Source organism: Pezoporus flaviventris, unplaced genomic scaffold (genome assembly GCF_033815535.1).
Source record: "Pezoporus flaviventris isolate CSIRO_AGI_PZ_B2104156 unplaced genomic scaffold, CSIRO_AGI_Pfla_v1 ptg000083l, whole genome shotgun sequence".
NCBI lineage: Eukaryota > Metazoa > Chordata > Aves > Psittaciformes > Psittacidae > Pezoporus > Pezoporus flaviventris.
The window spans coordinates 1-16,606 of record NW_026892631.1 but is presented as its reverse complement, the minus strand read 5'-3'; the positions used below and the strand labels follow the sequence as shown (position 1 = coordinate 16,606).

Sequence of the window (16,606 nt, the reverse complement as noted above, 5' to 3'; positions counted from 1 at the left end):
TGAGGTGCAGGCAACAGGCATCTTGCTAGCTCAGTAGCAAGCCAACCACTGTGGTGTCTGTTTCCTCAAGAGCTGCAGTCTCTTGACATCTGATCTTCCACCCTGCTGTGTCTGCCTCAACACCAACAGTGCTTTGTGACATCAGCGGCAGCAGGCAACGTCACGACAGGAAGGCAGCACTGTGTTTTGAGGCAAAGTCCAACATGAGGGGGAGCAGGTTTTGCTCCTCTGCACGAGGGGAAACATCCTCCAAAACCAGACCGTATCCTCCCATCAGAGGTGGCAGCGTTCCTACTTTGCACCTGGACAGCAAGGACCTCTGGCTCTGTACCCTGAGCATGCTTTACGATACCCAAACTCTGGGTAGTAACTGCTACAGAGCTGCACAATGACAACATTACCATCATTGTCACGGGGCCTCAGTTCACAGCAGCTACAAGGGCCCTTTGGAAAGGCTCCCAGGACATGTTGCTTTCTCTGAAGAGGACCTGCTGCTGACCTGTGCCCAGTGTTAGCAGCAGAGCCCTCCGGCCACCGATGTTTCTGTGCCACCGCAGCACCACGGCCCTGACTCCATCAATAAAGCTGAAACGATCACACCAAGGGTGTGTGTTTCCCTGGTGCCCCTGTGCGCTGCCTGCAGGTGCCCTGGTGTCGTGTCCCATGGGTGGGTGCTTCTGTCTGCTGGGGGGCATTTGTCCCCAGCAGCCACCTCCAGGGATGAAGATGCCACAGCCTGCTTGCTCCTGTGCTGGATGTGAGCCCCAGCTCTACAGCCCAGCCCACCTCCACATCCCTTCCTGTACAACAAGCTCATGCTCCAGAAAGGCTCACATCAACTCTGGGTTATTTTCACACAGGGGCACCTTGAGGTACCTTCCTGCCCGTGATTTGAATGCAGAAACAGCCCCTGTATTTTGGGGGCACGTTTTCCTCGTCTTTTTGTCTTCAGAGGGCTCCCCAGGGCGTGTGGGTGAGAGGAGCGCCTTCACGCTCCCCGCCTGCGCTCTGTGACGCTGGAAAGGGGAGGAATGCCGCCGGCTCGATGTCTCCAGGGCCCGCAGCGCAACTCGCAGCATCCACTCCACCGGATCAGTGTCCGAAGCCGCCGCCTTAGGGCCGGAACCCTCCTCGTCCTCAGGCCGCGGCCTCGCCTCGCGGCTGCAGCTCCCCGCCCAAGAGGGGAACCCGGAAGCCCAGCTCGTTGCCTGATGGCTGTCAGTGGGCCCAGGACAGACAATCACCTTTGAGGAGGCGGGGCAAGGGGGCTTTTGGCTCCTGACCATTCATGTGAGGGCTGCCTCTGCCTCTGCTCCTCATTTGCTTTTCCAGAAAGGCTAACAACAGCAAGAATCTAAGTCTTAGGGGATGGGATAACCATTTTAGCTGGCATTCCCTAAAGCAGAGCGAGTGCAGCGCAGCCGCTGCACATCACTGAAACAGCTGCCACCACATCGTCCTCATCAGAGGATAACACTCAGCAGCATCAGGGCAGAGGAAGTAATTCCTATTGTATTGTGTGTCTCTGTCTCCAACTCCCCAGGGGCTCGCTCACCACTGTGGTGGCCCCAGCGCTGCCCTGAGCCGCTGAGCTTAAACTTCCCCTGTTTCAGTTTAAACCCCTTACACCTTGTCCTATTGCTACAGTCCCTGATGCAGAGTCACATTTGGGGGGTTAGGGCAGGGGGGTGCAGGCTTTCTGTCCTTGCTTTGGGTGAAGACGTGATACGCAGGAGGTTTCAGCAGCTCTGTTTTAAACGTCGTGTTGGCTGCACCCCTGTGAGCCAGCTCCAGTCAAGTGCAAACGTGCAGTCCATGCGTCTGGGCTCTGCTCCCCTTGCCTCTCCTTTTGCAGCATGGAGGAAGGTTACTTGAATAAAGAACTGCAGTTCTGCCTTTCTTTTGACCAATAAAAGGAGAATTCGCTAATGACAGGATGTGGGAACATCAAAGATCCTCAAGACACAAATGTCAATGACCACCGTAGAGGACTGTGGCCTCCGTTCGGTGGATCGTGCAACCTTAAGATAGCTCTTTTGTACCTTCATTTTTCCAAGTTACTTCCAAGTCTCTTGTGGCACATGCGATGCAATCCTGCTGCAGGTGGTGGTGGGTGCCGTGCGTGTGCTCTTGTGTGCTGTTGGGCCGCAGGTCCCTCGCTGGGGATCCTGCCCTATCTCCCTGTCGTGGGATGCTGCACCCAATGCAGGTCTGTGGCTACTAGTCTTGCTCTCCGCTGCAGCCCTGGTCCTGTGAAGACCTGGACCTCATGAGCGGTGGGGATGGCCATCATGTGCATGCCTGGGCTGCAGCGTGCCCTTCTGTCTCTGCTCTCCTCATGGCCATTTATCAGGAAGCCTTTCCTGAGCATGAATGAAAACCTGGAGGCACCACAAAACTGCTATGAAATACCTTGTTTGAACTGACTCTGAACAGACTGTGAACCCCAAAACACAGACTGATAATCGTTTCTATTAGAAATAAGTGATTGGCTATTATCCGTTCGTACTATGTTGGACAAGTTCAACGAGAGCTACTGAACAGAGAGAGAAAGACTGATTTCACTCCAGTCCTGAATTCTACAGGACTAAACTACTTTCATCTCAGCTGGATGTCCTACACATTGAACTATGATTCAGAGGTGGATGCGTCTGTTCGCTCCGTTTAAAAACGTGCTGCTTGTTTTAATCCCATTTTGCAAAGCAGGATTTATTCTTTGGACAGCCCGTGTCATCTTAAATATACTTGTTATTAAACTAAAAGGTTTTGGGGTCCTCTAGCTATATTTTGGGGGACCCTGAGGCTATTTTGGGTCCCCAAAGGGAATCTGGGGGTTCTTGGGGTATTCTGGGGTCCCTGAGCTTGGGGCTCCTCAGGGGTTAAAAGGATCTGGATCAAAAGGATCAGGGGAGTCCCCAAGGGTTAATTTAGGGGTTCCTGAGGACCACTTTTGGGGTTCTTTAGCTTTATTTTGGAGTCAGAAGGATTTGGGGGCTCCTTGGGGGCCATTTTGGGGTCCCTGAGTGCTATTTTTAGTCCCCAAACTGTTTTTTGAGCCATTCTGTGTCTGTGAGCCTCATTTTGGGGGTCTCTCTGGAGGGAATTTGGGGGCCCCTGAGACTTCTTTGGGGTCTACCATGGTGCTGGAGAGGTTCCTTTGGGGTTTTGGTGCCGCGGGGGACGATCCTGGGGACCCTGAGCTGTATTTTGGGGTCTCTGTGGGCCATTTTTGGTCTCCTGAAGTGTGTTTTGGGGTCCGTGCAAAAGAGTTTTGGGCCCCAGGGGGGATTTTGATGCACCTCATGGGATTATTTTCACGTCAGAAGGATTTTGGGGTCCCTGAGGCTCATTTTTGAGTCTCTGGAGGCCATTTTGACTTCTTCTGGGGCCATTTTGGGGTGCTGTAAGCCATTTAAGAATCTCTAGGGGGGGAGTTTTGGAAGGCCCCACAGCCCTGTTTGGGGATCTCTGGGGAGTTTGGGTTTCCTGTGGAGTTTTAGGGTTGCTGGGGGCCTGTCTGGGGGCGTTGAGCTGTTCTGGGGGGTCTGTGAGGGGTATTATCATAGAATAGTTAGGGTTGGAAAGGACCTTAAGATCATCCATTTCTAATCCCCTGAAAACAGGGACATCTCGCACGAGATCATGTCACCCAAGGCTCTGTCCGACCTGGTCTTGAACACTGCCAGGGATGGGGCATTTACCACTTCTCTGGGCAACCTGAGGGTCCTTGGTGCCATTTTTGGTCCCCAAAGGGCATTCTGGAGGCCCTGGGGGGATTTGGGGATCCATGGGCTGTATTTTGGCGTTCCCCAGGGGTTATTTTGGCATCAAAAGGATTTGGGGGATCCCTGGGTGTAAATTTTGGGGTCCCTAAGGCCAATCTGGGGGGGTCCCTGAGGGGTATATTGGGGTCCCTGGGCCATTTTGGGTCCCCAAAGGGCATTTTAGGAGTACTTGAGCTGGCATTTGGAGGTCCCTGGTCTATATTTTGGGGACCCAGGGACTATACTGGGGTCAAAAAGATGGGGGGAGCCTTTAAGGGTAAACGTTGGGGTTCCCTATTGCCCGTTTTGGAGTCTTCGGGAGCCTTTTTTCACTTGAACTGCACACACATTGTGTGTGTAACCCCCCAAACTAATGTGTCCGTAGGAAACAGTTCTTAGTCCTTTTTCCCATCACCTCTCCCTCCAGGGAAGTCTCCCATAAGCTTGTGGGTGGAGAGAAGGGCAGGAATTCTCTTACCCGTTAGCATCTCAGGCAAAACACTCAATGACAATCAAGGAGCTTTATTATCACAGGCAAAACACTCAATGACAATCAAGGAGCTTTGTTGTCAGATCGAAGTGGCACCTTCCCCTCCTCGCTGAGAGGATCACCGTGCACCCTGAACCGATACACGCAGGTGTAGTCCGGGTGGCCCCAGTTGCTCAGCACTTGCAGCAGGATGTAATTCACAAACCCGGAGAGCTCGTTCTGAAAGGAAGAGAAGAGATGAGTTGTCTTTTGCTCTCTGGCATTCAACTACTGACGTAGTGCTGCAGCAATGGACTTGTTCAACACCTGACTGCCCTGGGAGGGTTGTGGCCGAGACATTCTTCCACTGCTCTACCTCATTTGGCCAAAAGAACAGGAAAGGAAATTTCAGGAATCTACCTGAAATTGTACTGACTCGATTGGCAATCACTTCTAGCCTACTTTGGGGCACATGCTTCCCCTGTCAGAAGACCCAGTGGTGTCCCTATCATGTCTCATTGCCTTCTCTAGAAAGCCATGGCACAGAATGGCCTCGCTGTCTAGCTGGCCTCGATACCAGAAACAACAGCATCCTCAGAAAGCCCCGTATTTCTAGTCTTTAACGAGCAGGCCAGTAGCAGTGTCTTCCGAGTGGATGTGGCCACCTGTAGGCACTTGGAGTCCAGACAGCCAAGCTGATTTCAGCTTCAGCACCGGTGGTTGTCAGCACTGAAGCTTAAAACCAAAAGTGAAGCAGAATGCATTCCAGGCATATGCCATTAGGAGATTAAAGCAGAAGGAGGGACAGCATGGCACATGGCATTCTCCGGGAGAATGCTGCCTCGAGCCCTTTGGCACGGAAGCTTCTCCCCAGCAAAGTGCAGCTCTCCTCTCCTCCCCTCTGCTCTCCTCCCCTCTCTGTTCTCCTCCCTCTTTGTCCCCGTACCTTTAGCCGAAAGGTCTGGGTGGGATTCAGTGGTGCCAGGAAAACAAACTGTCCCAGGAACTGCTCCTCCTTTTCTTCCGTCACCCCCTAGAGAAAGATGGGGTGGAGAAAACATGAGTGCCCTGGTCCACCATGGGAAGACTTAACTTCTGTTGGTGAAGTCCTGATTCATTTCATCTGCATAGTCCAAGGAAGATAATCACAAGGAAAAGACGAGAAGCTGAAGCTAGCCAGCATGCTGCCACACTTGCCTACTTAACGAGTGTAGGCTGTCAGAAAAGGAGCAGACATTCCCAGGGTAACGATCCCTGAGGATCACCAATGCTCACTGGCGTTGGGAGCCAAGAAGTTCCAAGGGGCAGACACTGTGCCAGCTCATTTTCCCTGTGGCTCCTGGGGCACACAGAGTCTTGGCCCAGAAGCTTCCGTTTGTGTGCTATATTGGATAAAAGAGGAATCCAGTGGAAAGGGAGCAACTCCAAGGAGCCTGTTTCTTCTGCAAGGCAAGAGGGAGCCGCAGGCCTCTGGGTTCTGACCCGTCTTCACCCCCTGCTTAGAAATGCTGAGCAACCCTCTGCCCCCAACTCAGAGAAATCACTTACGTAGACAGCAAAGTCCTTTGGAGCACTGGACATACTGTCTCCATGGAGCTCTGGCCCTGAGACATGGTCCATGGTGACTGCTCTGGGAATGACTGGCACAGAGAGCTTGATGAGGACGTGTCCCTGACTTCCGTGGAAGGGCCAGCAGTTTCCTAGATGATTTTCCTTCTGAAAGGAGAAGAAGAAAGTACGTTCCCGTGGAGAAGAGTGCCCCGGCTTTCGTTTCTGCCATGAGCATCATGGAGTAAGAACTGATCTGGCCCATCAGCTCTGCTCCAAACAGCATCCAATGCCTTGGGTCAGACCCTGCCAGTACCAAACGGAGCAGCCGTTGTGAGAATCCACATGTTACAAGACCCCTTCAGCACTGCAGAAGCACTGTGAAGGCAGGCAGCTGGGTGTGTTCCCACGATCAGTGCCAAGGAGGGCTTGCCAACACAGAGTGGGGCCCTCCAGCAGTGCAGGCTCTCAGCCATGCTGACAGTTTGCACAGGGACGAGGAAGACAAAGGCTGCAGGACCAAGCCTGCCTGCTAGAAGCTCAAACGGAGGACCTGAGGCAGTCTGGGAGAGGAAATACTCAGCAGGGGGACAGTGAGTGGGTCCATACAAGAATGTGACAGGAAAAGAAAGCTTTGAGGAGCAAAGATAAGGGTAAAGGCAGCTCTCAGCAGCATGTGCGCATCCCCCCCACCCCCCCTTTTGCTTTTTTTTCCTGCTTCTTGGTGCTCCTACCTCAAGAATAAGCTCAGGAGATCTCACATAATCCACCAGTGGCAGGGAATACAAGATGACTTTTTCTGCCCTATTCCGGAAGGATGGACTTGTGCATTCGGGAATGACAGCAGCCCCTGGAAATTAAAACATGAGCACGATCATTGAGCAGTGTCAGGAGGAATATTGCACTGTTCACTTGAGAAATGCTTTTAAGTAGTCCTCCATCTCCTGCAGTGAGATTCCCCTCTTTCTTCCTGGCGTGACCCCTCTGGAACACAGAGCAGGGACTCATCAGGCTGTGGTAATGTCAGCTGCAACGTCAGCTAGGCTTTCTGCGCTTCAGATGGAGTCCAGCCGCTTCCAGAGTCCGTCAATGGGTACATTTTTAGGGCACGCTGTGGCCCTTGACTTCTTGCCCTTTCTCTCCTACCACTGAGCCTGTTCCAGGGCCCATCTCGTCAGTGGGCACAGGAAGCACTTTGGAACGAGTCTGTGTACAATGGCACAGCACCTGATGATCTGAGGGCGTAATCAGTCACTGGGACTTGGCTTTCTTCCAGCTTCTCCAAGACTTGATTGATGACCTCTTGAACAGCCTGGGGAAGAGAACAAAGGCAAGCGCCTGTTAGAAGGGAAAGGAATGGGACAATCATCTCCCCTGCAAGGCCAGCCAAGGGTTAGGGGGATGAGGTTCAACTCAGCTGTGAGGAACGCCCAGATTGCCTGGAAACCTCCCAGGCTTGCTCTACTCTGAGGAAGGTGTAAGTAAAGCAACTGTAACTCCCATCACGGCGCTCTCTTCCCCCATACAGAAGTGTGGAGCAAGAGGAAAGGAAGCGTGGTCACGCACAGCACTTGTTCCAGCCACGCCAGCCTTTTGGCTAGCCAGGACAGGGAACTGTAGAAGGATAAAGTCTGGAGGGAGGAAAGAAACCTCTGAGGAGAGCCTTCTGCAGCATGCCCTTCCTGATCCAGAAAAGCCTGGGAGCTTAGACTGCTTCAGGGCTTCATGGAGAGCACGCTCGGTGACATCCTTTATGCTCCAATGCAGGTGATAAAACTCTTCCTGGAGCTTCTGGAGCTGTTCTTTGAGGGTCTGGGCTCTGCTCAGTTCTTCTCCTATGTCGTTCCCTGCTGGCCTAGAAAAGCAAGAAACAGAGACTGTAACTGTTGTGGCTGGCCTCTGGAACACCACGGGCGTGCGAGCAAGGTTAAGAAGCCTGGCTCTGAATGACTGGCAGGGCAGGCATGTCTTAAGCAGGTGGGAGAGGTAGTTCCAAAGTGCTTAGAGTTTCAGGCTGAGCAGCAGCTTCCTGGCTGCCCGGGAACATTTGGGGAAACTGAGGAACACCTCCAGTGTGCCCAAAGACGCCACGCTCCCTATTACATGTGCCAATGTCTTATCAAAGCCAGGCAAGAGCAGATCTGAAGGGCAGCAGGTGGTATTCCCTATAGAAAATACTAACTAGAACAGCTCAGACATAAACAAGGAAAGCTGCAAGACACACAGAGGGCAAGGGAAAGGTGGCTGCTGCTGCCAGATGGTTCTTCTCCACACCATCTCTCTCCCCTGCTTTGCTGTAAACAGCCCAGGCCAAGCAAAAGGGTGACAGATGGGTGGCCCCAGTCCTCTAGTGGATGTGGGGAGCTATAGGTGACCGTTTGACAGACAGGAAGAAAGGGCAACGGGAGAAGGTCAGGAAGCTGTGCTAGGTGAAGTCTCTGTGAGGCAGGACAGAAACAATGTCCTGGTGAGGCCCAGGGGCAGAGCTCCTCTAAATCACCATCGAGTCAAGAGGAAATAATCTGTACCTCCGAGCCTTCTGGTCCCATCCAGAGAGGTGGAAACACTCCTGGAACAACAGTGAAGGGAACAGTCATCACAAACGGCAACAGAGCAGTGCTTTGCTGGAACCTATGCAGGCCCAAGTCTGCCTAATAATTCTTTTCATCGGCTGTGTGCAGTGCCACGGGCTGTGGAGACACTGATATTCGGTCCAGCTGACCTTCACCTGAATGACCTGCCAGGATGCCAACTGTCCCCAGCCCTAGCCACAGTGTTTTACTGAGTGGTACTTTATGTCCTGGTAGAACCAGTCTCGATCTGAAGAAACCTGAACGTCACCTGCTGTTGGGGATGCCGAATGTAGGAGGAGATGAAGGCCTGGCATCCTGCTGCAGCCCTCCAGAGGCCTTCTTCACCCAGCAGTCCCACGTGGTGAACACCTGTTAGACACACACCAAAACTCTCCTTACACTTAGAACTTGGTCTAAGGCTGGGTTACGCCTCGGCTCCCCTTTCCCTGGCTCTCCCAGGTGCCATAGTTGTTTCTCCTCTTGTAGTCTTTGAAAAAGGTTGTGAAAGAGGGCTCCACAGTACACAGATATTCCTTCCCACGGAACATGCTCCTTGTCCCGCAGAAGCTTTTCAGCTCCCGCGGGCAGGGGAGGTTAGCCGCTGCCCCTCCATCGCCTTAAGAGAAGTGGCTGAGCCCTTCCGTGCCTCCGCACCCATTCCTCTGAAGCGTGGGGGACTGGCACACCTCTCTCGGTTCTTCCTACTCTTTGCTGGGCTACTCTGGTCAGAGCGCATGGAGCCCTATCTCCTAAAGCACAGTCCTCAGCTCCGAGTTCCACCGAGACTCACCGAACAAGAGCAGACTCATGAGCAGCAGCAGCACCACTGTCTTCAGAGCCTTCGTTTGCCTACGGAGCAGCAAAGAGGAAAAGGATGGTGAAGCTGGTGGCACCCATGCAGTTCAGCAGCAGACCTGAGAGCAGCAGTAGGGACGGCAGGTCTTGAACCTAGCATTCCTGGAGTGAGGATTGCCTTGGTCCTGCATAAGCTGAGTTGTCACCAACAGCACCAGCGGGGTATTTGGTACAACAGCAGCTGGCACTGTTGGGTTAGTGACGAAGGGCTCTGGATTAACTCGGGAATAGAAGAAGGACTTGCAACAAAAGCTGCGACCACAATTCATGTCCGTGGCGGTAGAGAGGCTTCAGCCTATCCCCCGACAGTTCGAGAGCTCACAAGGCAGGAGGGGTTTTGTATCTCCCCTTCAGCAGCATTTCTTTAGCAGCCAGGCTATCACTGGCCCTTTTCTTTGCATAAATGCAGGCAAATGCAGACTGGGTGAAGATGGAGGGAGGGATGAATGTAAAAGCATGCTGGTAATCCATGTGGAACTAAGGAAATACCAAGGAAACATCTTGGTGGCTAGTCCAATGTGCCACGAAGCCTGATCTGCCCAGAGACAGCACACACCGCTCTGGAAGATGGAAGGTCCTCCTGCTTGTTCTAACAGGCTCACAGCATGCACTTCATTAAAAATAAACAGTCCTCTTATGGTCTTCCAAGAAGCAGGAAAGCTCAGGGTCGTAACCCATTCTGCAGAGGGTTCAAACATACCCTTTCAGAACTTGGCTCCACCATGACTTTCTCTCTTTATGCACTGAGGTGCAGGCAACAGGCATCTTGCTAGCTCAGTAGCAAGCCAACCACTGTGGTGTCTGTTTCCTCAAGAGCTGCAGTCTCTTGACATCTGATCTTCCACCCTGCTGTGTCTGCCTCAACACCAACAGTGCTTTGTGACATCAGCGGCAGCAGGCAACGTCACGACAGGAAGGCAGCACTGTGTTTTGAGGCAAAGTCCAACATGAGGGGGAGCAGGTTTTGCTCCTCTGCACGAGGGGAAACATCCTCCAAAACCAGACCGTATCCTCCCATCAGAGGTGGCAGCGTTCCTACTTTGCACCTGGACAGCAAGGACCTCTGGCTCTGTACCCTGAGCATGCTTTACGATACCCAAACTCTGGGTAGTAACTGCTACAGAGCTGCACAATGACAACATTACCATCATTGTCACGGGGCCTCAGTTCACAGCAGCTACAAGGGCCCTTTGGAAAGGCTCCCAGGACATGTTGCTTTCTCTGAAGAGGACCTGCTGCTGACCTGTGCCCAGTGTTAGCAGCAGAGCCCTCCGGCCACCGATGTTTCTGTGCCACCGCAGCACCACGGCCCTGACTCCATCAATAAAGCTGAAACGATCACACCAAGGGTGTGTGTTTCCCTGGTGCCCCTGTGCGCTGCCTGCAGGTGCCCTGGTGTCGTGTCCCATGGGTGGGTGCTTCTGTCTGCTGGGGGGCATTTGTCCCCAGCAGCCACCTCCAGGGATGAAGATGCCACAGCCTGCTTGCTCCTGTGCTGGATGTGAGCCCCAGCTCTACAGCCCAGCCCACCTCCACATCCCTTCCTGTACAACAAGCTCATGCTCCAGAAAGGCTCACATCAACTCTGGGTTATTTTCACACAGGGGCACCTTGAGGTACCTTCCTGCCCGTGATTTGAATGCAGAAACAGCCCCTGTATTTTGGGGGCACGTTTTCCTCGTCTTTTTGTCTTCAGAGGGCTCCCCAGGGCGTGTGGGTGAGAGGAGCGCCTTCACGCTCCCCGCCTGCGCTCTGTGACGCTGGAAAGGGGAGGAATGCCGCCGGCTCGATGTCTCCAGGGCCCGCAGCGCAACTCGCAGCATCCACTCCACCGGATCAGTGTCCGAAGCCGCCGCCTTAGGGCCGGAACCCTCCTCGTCCTCAGGCCGCGGCCTCGCCTCGCGGCTGCAGCTCCCCGCCCAAGAGGGGAACCCGGAAGCCCAGCTCGTTGCCTGATGGCTGTCAGTGGGCCCAGGACAGACAATCACCTTTGAGGAGGCGGGGCAAGGGGGCTTTTGGCTCCTGACCATTCATGTGAGGGCTGCCTCTGCCTCTGCTCCTCATTTGCTTTTCCAGAAAGGCTAACAACAGCAAGAATCTAAGTCTTAGGGGATGGGATAACCATTTTAGCTGGCATTCCCTAAAGCAGAGCGAGTGCAGCGCAGCCGCTGCACATCACTGAAACAGCTGCCACCACATCGTCCTCATCAGAGGATAACACTCAGCAGCATCAGGGCAGAGGAAGTAATTCCTATTGTATTGTGTGTCTCTGTCTCCAACTCCCCAGGGGCTCGCTCACCACTGTGGTGGCCCCAGCGCTGCCCTGAGCCGCTGAGCTTAAACTTCCCCTGTTTCAGTTTAAACCCCTTACACCTTGTCCTATTGCTACAGTCCCTGATGCAGAGTCACATTTGGGGGGTTAGGGCAGGGGGGTGCAGGCTTTCTGTCCTTGCTTTGGGTGAAGACGTGATACGCAGGAGGTTTCAGCAGCTCTGTTTTAAACGTCGTGTTGGCTGCACCCCTGTGAGCCAGCTCCAGTCAAGTGCAAACGTGCAGTCCATGCGTCTGGGCTCTGCTCCCCTTGCCTCTCCTTTTGCAGCATGGAGGAAGGTTACTTGAATAAAGAACTGCAGTTCTGCCTTTCTTTTGACCAATAAAAGGAGAATTCGCTAATGACAGGATGTGGGAACATCAAAGATCCTCAAGACACAAATGTCAATGACCACCGTAGAGGACTGTGGCCTCCGTTCGGTGGATCGTGCAACCTTAAGATAGCTCTTTTGTACCTTCATTTTTCCAAGTTACTTCCAAGTCTCTTGTGGCACATGCGATGCAATCCTGCTGCAGGTGGTGGTGGGTGCCGTGCGTGTGCTCTTGTGTGCTGTTGGGCCGCAGGTCCCTCGCTGGGGATCCTGCCCTATCTCCCTGTCGTGGGATGCTGCACCCAATGCAGGTCTGTGGCTACTAGTCTTGCTCTCCGCTGCAGCCCTGGTCCTGTGAAGACCTGGACCTCATGAGCGGTGGGGATGGCCATCATGTGCATGCCTGGGCTGCAGCGTGCCCTTCTGTCTCTGCTCTCCTCATGGCCATTTATCAGGAAGCCTTTCCTGAGCATGAATGAAAACCTGGAGGCACCACAAAACTGCTATGAAATACCTTGTTTGAACTGACTCTGAACAGACTGTGAACCCCAAAACACAGACTGATAATCGTTTCTATTAGAAATAAGTGATTGGCTATTATCCGTTCGTACTATGTTGGACAAGTTCAACGAGAGCTACTGAACAGAGAGAGAAAGACTGATTTCACTCCAGTCCTGAATTCTACAGGACTAAACTACTTTCATCTCAGCTGGATGTCCTACACATTGAACTATGATTCGGAGGTGGATGCGTCTGTTCGCTCCGTTTAAAAACGTGCTGCTTGTTTTAATCCCATTTTGCAAAGCAGGATTTATTCTTTGGACAGCCCGTGTCATCTTAAATATACTTGTTATTAAACTAAAAGGTTTTGGGGTCCTCTAGCTATATTTTGGGGGACCCTGAGGCTATTTTGGGTCCCCAAAGGGAAGCTGGGGGTTCTTGGGGTATTCTGGGGTCCCTGAGCTTGGGGCTCCTCAGGGGTTAAAAGGATCTGGATCAAAAGGATCAGGGGAGTCCCCAAGGGTTAATTTAGGGGTTCCTGAGGACCACTTTTGGGGTTCTTTAGCTTTATTTTGGAGTCAGAAGGATTTGGGGGCTCCTTGGGGGCCATTTTGGGGTCCCTGAGTGCTATTTTTAGTCCCCAAACTGTTTTTTGAGCCATTCTGTGTCTGTGAGCCTCATTTTGGGGGTCTCTCTGGAGGGAATTTGGGGGCCCCTGAGACTTCTTTGGGGTCTACCATGGTGCTGGAGAGGTTCCTTTGGGGTTTTGGTGCCGCGGGGGACGATCCTGGGGACCCTGAGCTGTATTTTGGGGTCTCTGTGGGCCATTTTTGGTCTCCTGAAGTGTGTTTTGGGGTCCGTGCAAAAGAGTTTTGGGCCCCAGGGGGGATTTTGATGCATCTCATGGGATTATTTTCACGTCAGAAGGATTTTGGGGTCCCTGAGGCTCATTTTTGAGTCTCTGGAGGCCATTTTGACTTCTTCTGGGGCCATTTTGGGGTGCTGTAAGCCATTTAAGAATCTCTAGGGGGGGAGTTTTGGAAGGCCCCACAGCCCTGTTTGGGGATCTCTGGGGAGTTTGGGTTTCCTGTGGAGTTTTAGGGTTGCTGGGGGCCTGTCTGGGGGCGTTGAGCTGTTCTGGGGGGTCTGTGAGGGGTATTATCATAGAATAGTTAGGGTTGGAAAGGACCTTAAGATCATCCATTTCTAATCCCCTGAAAACAGGGACATCTCGCACGAGATCATGTCACCCAAGGCTCTGTCCGACCTGGTCTTGAACACTGCCAGGGATGGGGCATTTACCACTTCTCTGGGCAACCTGAGGGTCCTTGGTGCCATTTTTGGTCCCCAAAGGGCATTCTGGAGGCCCTGGGGGGATTTGGGGATCCATGGGCTGTATTTTGGCGTTCCCCAGGGGTTATTTTGGCATCAAAAGGATTTGGGGGATCCCTGGGTGTAAATTTTGGGGTCCCTAAGGCCAATCTGGGGGGGTCCCTGAGGGGTATATTGGGGTCCCTGGGCCATTTTGGGTCCCCAAAGGGCATTTTAGGAGTACTTGAGCTGGCATTTGGAGGTCCCTGGTCTATATTTTGGGGACCCAGGGACTATACTGGGGTCAAAAAGATGGGGGGAGCCTTTAAGGGTAAACGTTGGGGTTCCCTATTGCCCGTTTTGGAGTCTTCGGGAGCCTTTTTTCACTTGAACTGCACACACATTGTGTGTGTAACCCCCCAAACTAATGTGTCCGTAGGAAACAGTTCTTAGTCCTTTTTCCCATCACCTCTCCCTCCAGGGAAGTCTCCCATAAGCTTGTGGGTGGAGAGAAGGGCAGGAATTCTCTTACCCGTTAGCATCTCAGGCAAAACACTCAATGACAATCAAGGAGCTTTATTATCACAGGCAAAACACTCAATGACAATCAAGGAGCTTTGTTGTCAGATCGAAGTGGCACCTTCCCCTCCTCGCTGAGAGGATCACCGTGCACCCTGAACCGATACACGCAGGTGTAGTCCGGGTGGCCCCAGTTGCTCAGCACTTGCAGCAGGATGTAATTCACAAACCCGGAGAGCTCGTTCTGAAAGGAAGAGAAGAGATGAGTTGTCTTTTGCTCTCTGGCATTCAACTACTGACGTAGTGCTGCAGCAATGGACTTGTTCAACACCTGACTGCCCTGGGAGGGTTGTGGCCGAGACATTCTTCCACTGCTCTACCTCATTTGGCCAAAAGAACAGGAAAGGAAATTTCAGGAATCTACCTGAAATTGTACTGACTCGATTGGCAATCACTTCTAGCCTACTTTGGGGCACATGCTTCCCCTGTCAGAAGACCCAGTGGTGTCCCTATCATGTCTCATTGCCTTCTCTAGAAAGCCATGGCACAGAATGGCCTCGCTGTCTAGCTGGCCTCGATACCAGAAACAACAGCATCCTCAGAAAGCCCCGTATTTCTAGTCTTTAACGAGCAGGCCAGTAGCAGTGTCTTCCGAGTGGATGTGGCCACCTGTAGGCACTTGGAGTCCAGACAGCCAAGCTGATTTCAGCTTCAGCACCGGTGGTTGTCAGCACTGAAGCTTAAAACCAAAAGTGAAGCAGAATGCATTCCAGGCATATGCCATTAGGAGATTAAAGCAGAAGGAGGGACAGCATGGCACATGGCATTCTCCGGGAGAATGCTGCCTCGAGCCCTTTGGCACGGAAGCTTCTCCCCAGCAAAGTGCAGCTCTCCTCTCCTCCCCTCTGCTCTCCTCCCCTCTCTGTTCTCCTCCCTCTTTGTCCCCGTACCTTTAGCCGAAAGGTCTGGGTGGGATTCAGTGGTGCCAGGAAAACAAACTGTCCCAGGAACTGCTCCTCCTTTTCTTCCGTCACCCCCTAGAGAAAGATGGGGTGGAGAAAACATGAGTGCCCTGGTCCACCATGGGAAGACTTAACTTCTGTTGGTGAAGTCCTGATTCATTTCATCTGCATAGTCCAAGGAAGATAATCACAAGGAAAAGACGAGAAGCTGAAGCTAGCCAGCATGCTGCCACACTTGCCTACTTAACGAGTGTAGGCTGTCAGAAAAGGAGCAGACATTCCCAGGGTAACGATCCCTGAGGATCACCAATGCTCACTGGCGTTGGGAGCCAAGAAGTTCCAAGGGGCAGACACTGTGCCAGCTCATTTTCCCTGTGGCTCCTGGGGCACACAGAGTCTTGGCCCAGAAGCTTCCGTTTGTGTGCTATATTGGATAAAAGAGGAATCCAGTGGAAAGGGAGCAACTCCAAGGAGCCTGTTTCTTCTGCAAGGCAAGAGGGAGCCGCAGGCCTCTGGGTTCTGACCCGTCTTCACCCCCTGCTTAGAAATGCTGAGCAACCCTCTGCCCCCAACTCAGAGAAATCACTTACGTAGACAGCAAAGTCCTTTGGAGCACTGGACATACTGTCTCCATGGAGCTCTGGCCCTGAGACATGGTCCATGGTGACTGCTCTGGGAATGACTGGCACAGAGAGCTTGATGAGGACGTGTCCCTGACTTCCGTGGAAGGGCCAGCAGTTTCCTAGATGATTTTCCTTCTGAAAGGAGAAGAAGAAAGTACGTTCCCGTGGAGAAGAGTGCCCCGGCTTTCGTTTCTGCCATGAGCATCATGGAGTAAGAACTGATCTGGCCCATCAGCTCTGCTCCAAACAGCATCCAATGCCTTGGGTCAGACCCTGCCAGTACCAAACGGAGCAGCCGTTGTGAGAATCCACATGTTACAAGACCCCTTCAGCACTGCAGAAGCACTGTGAAGGCAGGCAGCTGGGTGTGTTCCCACGATCAGTGCCAAGGAGGGCTTGCCAACACAGAGTGGGGCCCTCCAGCAGTGCAGGCTCTCAGCCATGCTGACAGTTTGCACAGGGACGAGGAAGACAAAGGCTGCAGGACCAAGCCTGCCTGCTAGAAGCTCAAACGGAGGACCTGAGGCAGTCTGGGAGAGGAAATACTCAGCAGGGGGACAGTGAGTGGGTCCATACAAGAATGTGACAGGAAAAGAAAGCTTTGAGGAGCAAAGATAAGGGTAAAGGCAGCTCTCAGCAGCATGTGCGCATCCCCCCCACCCCCCCTTTTGCTTTTTTTTCCTGCTTCTTGGTGCTCCTACCTCAAGAATAAGCTCAGGAGATCTCACATAATCCACCAGTGGCAGGGAATACAAGATGACTTTTTCTGCCCTATTCCGGAAGGATGGACTTGTGCATTCGGGAATGACAGCAGCCCCTGGAAATTAAAACATGAGCAC

General features: G+C 52.8%; 2 protein-coding genes and 1 long non-coding RNA gene across 3 annotated transcripts; all 3 read right to left on the bottom strand.

Annotated features, from left to right (window-relative positions):
• Nucleotides 1-4,292: 4,292 nt before the first annotated feature.
• LOC133280679 (SUN domain-containing protein 3-like) lies at nt 4,293-7,150 on the bottom strand. The gene is made up of 5 exons (XM_061475598.1): nt 7,009-7,150; nt 6,516-6,631; nt 5,782-5,949; nt 5,180-5,266; nt 4,293-4,473 (listed from the first exon to the last, which is right to left on the bottom strand). The coding sequence occupies exons 1-5, from the start codon at nt 7,148-7,150 to the stop codon at nt 4,318-4,320; spliced, it is 669 nt and encodes a 222-aa protein (XP_061331582.1). The 3' UTR covers nt 4,293-4,317.
• Nucleotides 7,151-7,511: 361 nt separating this feature from the next.
• On the bottom strand, nt 7,512-8,960 carry LOC133280535 (uncharacterized). The gene is made up of 3 exons (XR_009747210.1): nt 8,623-8,960; nt 8,310-8,350; nt 7,512-7,636 (listed from the first exon to the last, which is right to left on the bottom strand). It is a non-coding gene; the product is annotated as an uncharacterized LOC133280535 (long non-coding RNA).
• Nucleotides 8,961-14,245: 5,285 nt separating this feature from the next.
• Nucleotides 14,246-16,591, bottom strand: LOC133280678 (SUN domain-containing protein 3-like; the record flags this gene model as incomplete). The annotated part of the gene is made up of 4 exons (XM_061475596.1): nt 14,246-14,426; nt 15,133-15,219; nt 15,735-15,902; nt 16,469-16,591. Coding segments are annotated over 4 exons (534 nt in total), but the record flags the coding sequence as incomplete, so codon positions are not given.
• Between the last annotated feature and the right edge of the window lie 15 nt (nt 16,592-16,606).